The 12788-nt window shown below is 45.3% G+C and overlaps 1 protein-coding gene across 5 annotated transcripts in view; it reads right to left on the reverse strand.

The window, feature by feature from the left end:
- Positions 1-759: 759 nt before the first annotated feature.
- The window catches only part of LOC110532912 (acetylcholinesterase), a 48470-nt gene continuing 36441 nt past the window's right edge, over positions 760-12788 (reverse strand). Inside the window, exons 9-12 of one of the 5 annotated variants that reach the window (XR_016483092.1) lie at positions 9707-9899; positions 9169-9347; positions 6740-6804; positions 5673-6593 (exon numbers count right to left, since the gene is read on the reverse strand). Coding sequence is in view for 2 of the 5 variants with exons in the window: in XM_036987330.2 (XP_036843225.1) it covers positions 3437-3558; positions 9169-9347; positions 9707-9899 (494 nt within the window). In the remaining 3 variants the exon portion in view is untranslated. Of the gene's footprint in view, positions 3559-5672; positions 6594-6720; positions 6869-9168; positions 9348-9706; positions 9900-10022; positions 10192-12788 lie in introns of those variants that run through there. The other 4 variants (XR_016483091.1, XM_036987330.2, XM_090183531.1 and 1 more) reach the window with 4 other exon arrangements.

Below are 12788 nucleotides of genomic sequence, written 5' to 3' on the forward strand. Positions count from 1 at the left end.
AAGAGATGTAATATACTATAACATAATGATATGATTCTGTATGACAGGTAAGAGAGGAGAGAGAGAGACCGAGAGAGAGTAAGGAAAGAGAGAGGCGAGAGCAGAGAAAGAGAGATACTCAGTATGACTGATCAGCAGCAAGGTGTCTTTATTTTGTTGCAATTTCACAAACAACAAGCTGGCATTCATGAATACATACTTCTACAAAAGCCATTCTAATGTATTATTTAAAGTACTAGTGACCATAACAAATGAGGATGCAGGAGTAGTAGTAGTACTAGTATACAGTAAATACTATACTGTATAAACATAATAATTTGGTCGGTGCTTATATTTGTCCTAATTGGAAATGTGTTTTTTGCATTCCCAATTACCCCCGAGACGCCCTCGGAGAGTGGGGTCATGGCCAGGGTCATAATCTATATACTAGTATACTGTAGTAATACTCTAGTACTAGTATACTGTCTATACTGTGTATACCATTATAGTATACTCTATGTACTAGTAGACTGTAGTAATACTGTTGGATTAAAAAAACAAAGTATATAACAAAAGAGAAATAAATCAGAAAAATATATAGAACATAAGAAAAAAAATACAACAATTCAAATCAAAGGATGTCACACACACACACACACACACACACACACACACACACACACACTTATCCAGGTATTAGCCTCCCTTTCATTGTTAATGGTAATAATATCCATCCATCATCATCACACAATAAATGTCAATGCATTTAAATATCAAATATATTTTCATCATATGTTTTATATTATTGCTCACGTCAACTCTAATCTCAAAGCTATAGTAGTCGTAATAATCGTAATAATCATCAAAATACAAATCAGTACATCAGGGAATATATCGCTACAGAAAATAACAGTCATACATTTGGAGTAGAATACAGAGAAAGGGGGTGGGTGCTCGGCACATGCATCAGGGGATATTATTGGAGGAGAAAGGTTAAGCAGGCCCTCTTTAATGGAAAAGAGGTGCTTGAGCAGCTGTCACTCACTCATCATCGGAACACTCACGCACACAACCATTCATACACACCACAGGAGGCTGCAGAGGGCAGAACGGCTCACAATAATGTCGGGAACGAAGCAAATGGAATGGCATCAAAGACCTGGAAACCATGTGTTTGGTACCATTCCACCTATTCCGCTCCAGTCATGACCACGAGCCCGTCCTCCCCATTTAAGGTTAACACTAACCTCCTGTGATACACACATGCATTATATTCAGTCAAACAAAGTGGGCATGTCCCAAATAGCATCCTATTCCCTACGTAGTGCACTACTTTTTGACCAGGGCCCACTATCTTTGACTAGGGCCCTATCGGAATAGAGGCCATTTGGGACTCATCCAGTATCTAAGTAATTACAGACAGTCTTTCACTTTTTACAATTCTTTTCAATATACATTATATATTTTATTTTTAAAGCTAGACTACTCTACTCCAGTCATTAAATAGGAGTTCTACATGCCAGGTAAATAAACCAATCACAATGCTTCACAGAAAGACCCACTGACCAATCACAAGGCTGATCCTGATTTCTTCCACAGTGTCAACGGACGCGAGTTCAAATCAATATGACATCACGCACATATGACATCACAAATAGACGACGTCACACACCATCACACAGATGGACACAGACAGACATACGAAGAGACAGACAGACAGCTGTAGAGTTATACAGACAGAGGTGGACAGAGGTTCAGACTGACAGTAAACATACACAGTCAGTCAGGCTGACATACTTATCACAAAGCCCTCAAGAGAGCAGCCAAACTCACAACAGTCCATTATACTGACACAGTAGTTGGTGTAAACCTGAAGCATGCAAGTGTAACAGTAAAATAACATACTGAAAGAGAGGAATCAAAACCCACACAGAGGTATTATGCATATGTCCCATTAAAGATCAATAACTGTGGTACAGACAGGAGGAGCACAGAACCCTGTTTTATAATTTTTCTATCCCTCTCTATCTCTTTGTTCCTCCATCTCTCGCTCTCTCCTTCCCCTCTACCTGATCTCTCTCTCATCTCACCCCTATTCCACTCTCTACTCCTCCACCCTCTCTCTCCTTCAAACCCAGCCACCGCAGTATACAGCACAGCCAGGCCTGTCAGTCTCATAGCCAGTAAAAGGCAGACGCAGCATCCTGCTGTTTCACACACGCTCTAAGTGAATTACACACACACACACACACACCCACGCTCTGAGTGAATTACTTCAGCCTCCATTAGACTAACGAGAACGTTCATCCTCTGGGGACACGGAGAGATGGATGGAAGAGAGAGAGAGAGATGGAGAGATAAGAAACAGTGAGGTGGAAAAAGTGGGGAGAGAGATGTATAGGAATAGAGAGAAAGATGATGGGAGGGAGCGAGATAGGAATAGAAGAGAGGAGGAGGGATAGATGGAGAGGGGGATGGAGGAGAGAAACACATCAACCGTTGGTACAGAGACAACATCAGCAGTACACACACACACACACACAAAATATAATAATACGCACTAAAACAAACAGTAGGTGTACTGGCATACATGAGGGGTTAGTTTAGCTACATATAGGCGATTGACAGAGATATGTGAATATATGCAGACAAGTGCATACACAGTTCATAAACACACTATGGATTGAAAACCAATACCAAAGCAGTGATCATCAAGATGGACATGTAACACATACACACACACACACACACACACACAGTTTCAGTGCAGTTATTTTCTAACCCAGAACACAGGGATTTACATGGCTCCAGATTCCTAGACTAACATAACAGTTGATCAATGGTTTTAGGTTTTACATTTGGACCCACACAGACTCAATCCCAAATCACACTCTATTCCCTATGTAGTACTCTTCCTAGTACACTACTTTGACCAGAGCCAAGTGGTGCACAATTTGAGACAGCAGAAGACACTACACAGAGATACAATGAACAGCACTATATAACCAGAGGGAAGAATATTTGAGATCAAGACAAGTGAACAGATACATAGACAGACAACACTAGCTGTTTTAAATAAAGATCATTTCAAATGAGCAGATTGTGAAATTTGTATCAACTGGAAAATAATAAAAAATAAAAAAAAATAAAAAAAAATGAGGTGGGTGGGACCCAGAGGTTCAGTCGTACCACACACACAAACACACACCTATTCAAACTCTTCATCAATGACCATCTCCTTCCATAACTCCTGTCTGATGAATAGTCTTATAGACCTGCTATAACCTCTGCAATGGAAACCAGAAAAAACACATTGAGTTAAATATAACAGCCTCAACATATCAAGCCTCAACATACCAAGCCTCAACATATCACATGAAGACATGTAGGATAATATGGAAGGACATGGTCGGCATCTCTCTCTCTCTCTCTCTCTCTCTCTCTCTCTCTCCTCTCCTCAGAGGTCAGTGCAGCGCTCCTGCTTGCTGTAATGGTCGAACTGGCTCTTCCAATGCATCATGTAGGAGGACCAGCGATGGAACTCCACCTTCCACTGACGCTCCGCCTCGTCTATGTTATCTGGGGAGGAGAAAGGGAGCGAGAGAGATATTACTACAAGTGAAAGACAGAGTTACCACTCTCACCCACAGATCGAATCGCACACTATCAGTCAGAGAGGAACCCAGGGTGGGAGACCCTGTTTTTCTGACCAGAGGTCATAGGTTAGGGTCAGAGGATTACAGACATGTTTCACACAGATCTCTAACATTAACACATACTGACGACGGAGGAGGGAATACTGACGGAGGGAATACTGATGAAGACGGAAGGAATACTGAGGAAGGAGGAGGGAATACTGACAAGAGGGAATACTGACGACGGAGGAGGGAATAGTGACAAAGGAGGAGGGAATGAAGGGGAGATTAAATATAGTGGGGAGAACAAGTATTTGATAAACTGCCGATTTTGCAGGTTTTTCTACTTACAAAGCATGTAGAGGACTGTATTTTTTTTAATCATTAGGTACACTTCAACTGTGTGAGACGGTATCTCAAACAAAAATCCAGAAAATCATACTGTATGATTTTTAAGTAATTAAATTGCATTTTATTTTATGACAGTATTTGATACATCAGAAAAGCAGAACTTAATATTTGGTACAGAAACCTTTGTTTGCAATTACAGAGATCATACGTTTCCTATAGTTCTTGACCAGGTTTGCACACACCGCAGCAGGGATTTTGGCCTACTCCTCCATACAGACCTTCTCCAGATCCTTCAGGTTTCGTGGCTGTCGCTGGGCAGTACGGACTTTCAGCTCCCTCCAAAGATTTTCTATTGGGTTCAGGTCTGGACACTGGCTAGGCCACTCCAGGACCTTGAGATGCTTCTTACGGAGCCACTCCATAGTTGCCCTGGCTGTGTGTTTCGGGTCGTTGTCATTCTGGAAGACCCAGCCACGACCCATCTTCAATGCTCTTACTGAGGGAAGGAGGTTGTTGGCCAAGATCTTGCGATACATGGCCCCATCCATCCTCCCCTCAATACGGTGCAGTCGTCCTGTCCCCTTTGCAGAAAAGCATCCCCAAAGAATGATGTTTCCAACTCCATGCTTCACGGTTGGGATGGTGTTCTTGGGGTTGTACTCATCCTTCTTCTTCCTCCAAACACGGCGAGTGGAGTTTAGACCAAAAAGCTCTATTTTTGACTCATCAGACCACATGACCTTCTCCCATTCCTCCACTGGATCATCCAGATGGTCATTGGCAAACTTCAGACGGGCCTGGACATGCGCTGGCTTGAGCAGGGGGACCTTGCGTGCGCTGCAGGATTTTAATCCATGACAGCGTAGTGTGTTACTAATGGTTTTCTTTGAGACTGTGGTCCCAGCTCTCTTCAGGTCATTGACCAGGTCCTGCCGTGTAATTCTGGGCTGATCCCTCACCTTCCTCGTGATCATTGATGCCCCACGAGGTGAGATCTTGCATGGAGCCCCAGACCGAGGGTGATTGACCGTCATCTTGAACTTCTTCCATTTTCTAATAATTGCACCAACAGTTGTTGCCTTCTCACCAAGCTGCTTGCCTATTGTCCTGTAGCCCATCCCAGCCTTGTGCAGGTCTACAATTTTATCCCTGATGTCCTTACACAGATTTCTGGTCTTGGCCATTGTGGAGAGGTTGGAGTCTGTTTGATTGAGTGTGTGGACAGGGGTCTTTTATACAGGTAACAGGTTCAAACAGGTGTAGTTAATACAGGTAATGAGTGGAGAACAGGAGGGCTTCTTAAAGAAAAACTAACAGGTCTGTGAGAGCCGGAATTCTTACTGGTTGGTAGGTGATCAAATACTGATGTCATGCAATAAAATGCAAATTAATTACATAAAAATCATACAATGATTTTCTGGATTTTTGTTTTAGATGCCGTCTCTCACAGTTGAAGTGTACCTATGATAAAAATAGACCTCTACATGCTTTGTAAGTAGGGAAACCTGCAAAATCGGCAGTGTATCAAATACTTGTTCTCCCCACTGTATAAGAGTTATAAATGAAAGATGATAGTTTGACTAGGATTGGTGTTAAAACAATTCTAATTAAATTAGTAAATGAATTCATACTCTACCTTAACCACAATGTATTTTAAAATGCATTGGTTTGTTATGAAAAATAATGCTATTAAACATTTGCATTTAAAGTACAACTTTTTAATGTATATAAACAAAATGCATATAAATGTAACAATTCAAAACTAATACAATCTGAACAGCGTAATAGAATATTGCACCATATCAAAGAAAAATAAGTAACAATGTGCAAAACTGCAGCATCCCACTGAAAACATCAAACTGGTCCCTCTTTTCTCTCTCTTCTTTATTGCCATGTTATAACCAGCAGCACACAGCAATGCTGACCATATTTAGCTTTTATGAGAGATTTGCATTCAGAAATGCAAGCTGCCTCACTTTCGAAGGGCTGATGTGGTTTCTTCTCTCAGTAATTATTTGTCCCGTTTTTGAGAAGACCCTCTCAGAGGGAACGGATGTGGCCACTATCAAGAGTCTCCCTGTCATGACTTTAGTAAGCCGTGGGTAGACAAGAGGCCTTGTTCTTCCACCAGCTCAGAGGTTCTGCAGATCTTTGGGGGAGGGGCTCCTCCAAATAGGATCGGACCTCCATTATGGCATCTGCTGAGGGATTCCTTCGTGTTGCATCCCCAGTTACTCTCTCGTCAAACAGCATCCAAACAGCAGACGTTTGTGGCACTACTGCTGGTGCTTCTGCTCCATCTGATCCCTCTTCTTCCTGTTGCCCTGGTGCCTGAGCCAGCTGACTGCTGGGGCTGTCCCTCCCTGCTGCTGAGGTTATTCTTTGAAGAGCCTCATCAATCACTCTGGCATCACTGAAGGCTAACTTCTTACACCGGGGTCAAGTGCAGCGATTTGTGATAGCACGTGATTATATTCCATTCTGTGGAACTTTCTGTCCATTGATGAACATTGGGTCTCCAATAAATCTGTCACATGTCCTGTGGTTACATTTGCTTCTCTCTGGCGGCTGGCTGTGATTCGCTGCAGACCCTGACACAGGAGTATCATTTGTGAGGCTGCCACATAGCTGAAAAGAGAGAAGAGTAACTTATTAGTTCAGGTTCATGCTTTGTCTACTGATACTACATTCCCATCTACTGCTCATATTCATATATAATACTGGATTAAATAATGATGTAGTAATAACTGCTTACTGTATCTCTCTCCACTGACCTCCACAGTGACCAGCTCAAAGGGTTCCAGGACTCTGCACTCCTCCTCCACCACCTCCTATTCCTCTTGGGTCAGAGCATCAACAGGTGCATTGACAATGGCCAGGGTAGAGATGATGGCATCCTTTAACTCAAGAAACCGCCTCAACATATAAATTGGCAAACTGCAGTAGCTTTTTGGACTCTTTCCGCACTGAAGCCTGTGTGCTCTCGAACAGTTGTGGAATAAGTGATTTTAAAAGGGTTTCCTGCTTGGAATTGTGTACATTGGATTTAGACTATTGCTATAATTTCTAAAACCTCTGTCCTCCACGATTGAAAATGACTGGAAATTGGTGGCAATCCTTTTAGCTAATGCAATATCAATTTAGCCTTGTTTTGCTACAGGCATAGACTTTGGCATTAACTGGTCCATAGAAGACTGTTGCTGTGGGTGGCAGATAAGGCCTAGTTGACTGAGTGGATACATCTCCACGTGTGGAGGTGCTGGCTCCACCGCTATCACTAGCAGGCCCGCTAGTTTCTGGAAGCTCCGCTACAGCTAGCTTCACAGTTGGGTGAACAGTTCCCATATGTCGGTGTAGGTTGTGCGTAGAACCGGCTTTATATGAGATTTTGTTTTGCAAATTCTATACTGTGTTCTAACATTGTCTACATTATTAAAATGCATCCAAAAGCTACTGTGATTCCGACTCATTTTCCAGCTGTTGTTTTCACAGCTGTCCTTCCTCTCTCTCCTCGGCTGCTAAGTGTGTGACTGTGAGTGAGTTGGCTCCGCCCTCCCTCACGCATCTTTGGTTCATTGGTTGACACTGCGTGTCTGATTGACAGGAACAACAGGTGAGGCTGTTAGTCTGAGCAGACAGTCAGAACGAATGTGTGCCCGCTTGAGGATTTAGGCCTATATTATTTTATTTCCTTTTTTCATTATTTTAATTAGTTAATTCTATTTATTTAAATATTTTGAATATTCATATCTTTATTTTTTTAATAAATAGATTCAGCTCTTCTGATATGCGAGCTGGCTCCCAACGTTCACCTACAAGAGCCGGCTCATCTCTATTCTCTTCCTCCTGCTAACCTGTCTCAACTGGCACCCTTTTGAGTTTATAGTGAACAGGCTGCCCTATGGGCCCTGGTAAAAGTAGTGCACTTTATAGAGATTAGGGTGCGATTTGGAATGCGGTCAGTGTTTAATTTGAGCCGGATCCTGTTCTACATTTTGAACTGTTATGTTCCTGAACCTATTTGGCCGGATCCTGTACCTCCTGTTATGTTCCTGAACCTATTTGGCCGGATCCTGTACCTCCTGTTATGTTCCTGAACCTATTTGGCCGGATCCTGTACCTCCTGTTATGTTCCTGAACCTATTTGGCCGGATCCTGTACCTCCTGTTATGTTCCTGAACCTATTTGGCCGGATCCTGTACCTCCTGTTATGTTCCTGAACCTATTTGGCCGGATCCTGTACCTCCTGTTATGTTCCTGAACCTATTTGGCCGGATCCTGTACCTCCTGTTATGTTCCTGAACCTATTTGGCCGGATCCTGTACCTCCTGTTATGTTCCTGAACCTATTTGGCCGGATCCTGTACCTCCTGTTATGTTCCTGAACCTATTTGGCCGGATCCTGTACCTCCCGTGGCATAAAAAAAAAATCATTCACTTTTTTCAATGTAAAAATTATAATAAAAGCGAGTAAAGTTAATTTGAGTTGCCTCTTCGTTAATTCTCCTGCCCCCTCAAAAAACGTAATGTGAAAAAGTAGATTTTCAGCCCGGGCCTAATGCGTTTAAAAAATATCACATTTTTCACAACTTTTTGTTCAACTTCTGTAAATGCCTCTACTCTAATGTTCTATGCCACTACACAAATGCAATGATATGCATGCAATGCGTTATTATAAAGGTGATTTATCTTTCTCAGGCATTCTGGTACCTCAGAACTCCTCAGGTCCCCCCCCTCGCACACTCACTTTTTGTGCCCCACCTCCCGATTTACAAATTAACCACTGGATGTAACATCTGGTTCCCAAGAATGTGTGCATGGCATTTAGATGCCAGAGCTAACCTAAAATCTATGACATCATTGTCCTATACTTCTTCATCCAATCTGACTCTGGGTCAGTTTAGCAGGGAGGCGATTCGCTATAGTTCACAATACTGACCACGAACAAAGTTCCACTGCAAAACCAAACAATCTACACCATCTCACCCCCTCCCCCCTTCTCTCTCTCCTCCCGCCCCCCCCTCTCCTGTCTCAGTTCTTTTTATAGTTCTATCAGTCAGTTGAGTATTTTTTCTCTGCAAAAGACAGTTAGCTACACAGAGCTCCCTCAGAATATTAATTAACCCTCTGTATAAATCAGTTGAATATGTACTTGCAGCCCAATAATTAATTCAATAATGAATATGCGTGTGTAACCCCCTTACCGGTGATATTGAGGAGGCGTGGCAGAAAGCGGTTCCAGAATGCACACAGCTGGTTCCGCAGGCCCTTGTGGATCTTCAGAGATTCTGTGTTCAGCCCCACGTGTTTTTGCTCACTGTTGGTGAACTGCGGCCACTTCTGCCTGCTATCCACACTGCCGTCAAAATTGATGTTGGGGTTACTGGAGAGAGAGGTGGAAGGAAGGAGTCAGAGAGAGGAAGAGAGATATGCCCCCCTCTTTCTCGCTCTCTCCCCCCTCTTTCTCGCTCTCTCCCCCCTCCCTCTCCCCTCTCCATCTCGCTCTCTCCCCCCTCTCTCTCCCCTCTCTCTCGCCCTCTCCCCCCCCCCTCCCCTCTCTCTCCCCCCCCCTCCCCTCTCTCTCCCCCCTCTTTCTCGCTCTCTCCCCCCTCCCTCTCCCCTCTCCATCTCGCTCTCTCCCCCCTCTCTCTTTCTCGCTCTCTCCCCCCTCCCTCTCCCTATCTCGCTCTCTCCCCCCTCTCTCTCTATCCCACCCACCCTCCCTCTCTCTCTCTCCATTACCCGGTGCGTGCGAAGTTAGCCCAGTATCTCATCATGCGTCGGCTCAGTTTCTCCTCCTCGGCTGTGTAGTTGAGTCTCTTCTCCAGTGGCATGCCGAACACAAACTCTATCTCGTAACCATGGATAACGCCCATCCACCCAGGCCACGCCAGGTTAGACGCACGGTGGTCAAACAGGTACAGGTACACTCCACCTATAGAGTTTGGGGTAGAGCATACAATAAAATAGGACACCAGAATGAATCCATGACCAAGATGGCTGCCTAGAGCTATGCAGGACTATGACATCAACCACTCTGGTGTATTATACTTCATACCTGTAACAGGCAAACAGGTACACTCCACCTGGGATCAATGGAGGGATAGGAGGGGCAATGGTAGAGCATGGTGCTTGTAACACCAGAGTAGTGGGTTTGATTCCTGGTACCACTCATACGTCAAATGTATGCACGCATGGCTGTAAGTCGCTTTGGATAAAAACGTCTGCTAAATGGCATATATTATATCATAACACAGGACTTTGAGTTAGACTTTTTGTTTGAACAACATCAATTACATTATGAATGAAATAGTTTTCCTTCCAAAAAATGGCAATTAAGCATGTTAAAAAAAAACATATTTCTGTGTTGGAATGGAGTGGGCGTATAGATACACACGGCGAGGCGTGGCTTAACGTGACCATGCCCCCGAGGAGGGTACAGACACAGGTTACTCCCTTCACTCCCATGTTACATTTCTTAGGTTACTCCCTTCATTAAGTTTCCTACTTTACTCATAACCCAACAACGTCTGAATGATTGTTTTTTGATCATTCTATGAACATTTTGTACATGATTGGTTGGTCATTTTTAAGATACTTTCATGTCGTCTTTTAAATCAACAAACTACATCACACCTAAAAACACTGATTCTAACCGTAAAAATGTTAGCGTGAACAGATGTATATTCCATGCGACAGTTTGTCACGATTATCAGCCAAAGAGCCAATTCCAAATGGACTTTCTTCAGCTTGTTACGGTGCGTGAATGAGGACCCAAAAGCGAATCAACTTAAACAGAGCTTCTTTAATTACCAAACATAGGTAGGCTCAGATGGACCGGCAGATTCCGACAGGACAGGACAAGGTTACAGCAAACATGACGGCAGTCTGGTTCAGGCATGAATGACACAAACAAACAAGAATCCGACAAGGACAGGAGCAGAAACAGAGAGAGATATAGGGACCTAATCAGAGGGAAAAAGGGAACAGGTGGGGAACGGGGTGAATGGGTAGTTAGAGGAGACAAGGGACAGCTGGGGGAAAGCGGGGGAGAAAAGGTAACCTAACACGACCAGCAGAGGGAGACAGGGTGAAGGGAAAGGACAGAGACAAGACAACATGACAGTACATGACAGTACCCCCCCACTCACCGAGCGCCTCCTGGCGCACTCGAGGAGGAAACCTGGCGGCAACGGAGGAAATCATCAATCAGCGCACGGTCCAGCACGTCCCGAGAGGGAACCCAACTCCTCTCCTCAGGACCGTACCCCTCCCAGTCAACTAGGTACTGATGACCACGGCCCCGAGGACGCATGTCCAAGATTTTACGGACCCTGTAGATAGGTGCGCCCTCGACAAGGATGGGGGGGGGGGGGGAAAGACGAGCGGGGGCGCGAAGAACGGGCTTAACACAGGAGACATGGAAGACCGGGTGGACGCGACGAAGATATCGCGGAAGAAGAAGTCGCACTGCGACAGGATTAATGACCTGAGAGATACGGAATGGACCAATGAACCGCGGGGTCAACTTGCGAGAAGCCGTCTTAAGGGGAAGGTTCTGAGTGGAGAGCCAAACTCTCTGACCGCGACAATATCTAGGGCTCTTCGGTCTACGCTTATTGGCAGCTCTCACAGTCTGCGCCCTATAACGGCAAAGTGCAGACCTGACCCTCTTCCAGGTGCGCTCGCAACGTTGGACAAAAGCCTGAGCGGAGGGGACGCTGGACTCGGCGAACTGAGATGAGAACAACGGAGGCTGGTACCCGAGGCTACTCTGAAAAGGAGATAGCCCGGTCGCAGACGAAGGAAGCGAGTTGTGGGCGTATTCTGCCCAGGGGAGCTGTTCTGACCAAGACGCAGGGTTGCGAAAAGAAAGACTGCGTAAGATGCGACCAATAGTCTGATTGGCCCGTTCTGCTTGACCGTTAGACTGGGGGTGAAAGCCGGAAGAGAGACTGACGGAAGCCCCAATCAAACGGCAAAACTCCCTCCAAAATTGAGACGTGAATTGCGGACCTCTGTCCGAAACGACGTCTGACGGAAGGCCATGAATTCTGAAAACATTCTCGATGATGATTTGTGCCGTCTCTTTAGCAGAAGGAAGCTTAGCAAGGGGAATGAAATGAGCCGCCTTAGAGAACCTATCGACAACCGTAAGAATAACAGTCTTCCCCGCTGACGAAGGCAGTCCGGTGACAAAATCTAAGGCGATGTGAGACCACGGTCGAGAGGGAATAGGAAGCGGCCTGAGACGGCCGGCAGGAGGAGAGTTACCGGACTTAGTCTGCGCGCAGACCGAACAAGCAGCCACGAAACGACGCGTGTCATGCTCCCGGGTGGGCCACCAGAAACGCTGGCGAATGGAAGCAAGCGTACCCCGAACGCCAGGGTGGCCGGCTAACTTGGCAGAGTGAGCCCACTGAAGAACGGCCAGACGAGTAGGAACGGGAACGAAAAGAAGGTTCCTAGGACAAGCGCGCGGCGACGGAGTTTGAGTGAGTGCTTGCTTTACCTGCCTCTCAATTCCCCAGACAGTCAACCCGACAACACGCCCCTCAGGGAGAATCCCCTCGGGGTCAGTGGAGGCTACTGAAGAACTGAAGAGACGAGACAAAGCATCAGGCTTGGTGTTCTTAGAGCCCGGACGATAAGAAATCACGAACTCGAAACGAGCGAAAAACAGCGCCCAACGCGCCTGACGCGCATTAAGTCGTTTGGCAGAACGGATGTACTCAAGGTTCCTATGGTCAGTCCAAACGACAAAAGGAACGGTCGCCCCCTCCAACCACTGTCGCCATTCGCCTAGGGCTAACCGGATGGCGAG

This window comes from Oncorhynchus mykiss, chromosome 9 (assembly GCF_057628025.1).
Source record: "Oncorhynchus mykiss isolate SJ-2025 chromosome 9, ASM5762802v1, whole genome shotgun sequence".
Taxonomy (NCBI): Eukaryota; Metazoa; Chordata; class Actinopteri; order Salmoniformes; family Salmonidae; genus Oncorhynchus; species Oncorhynchus mykiss.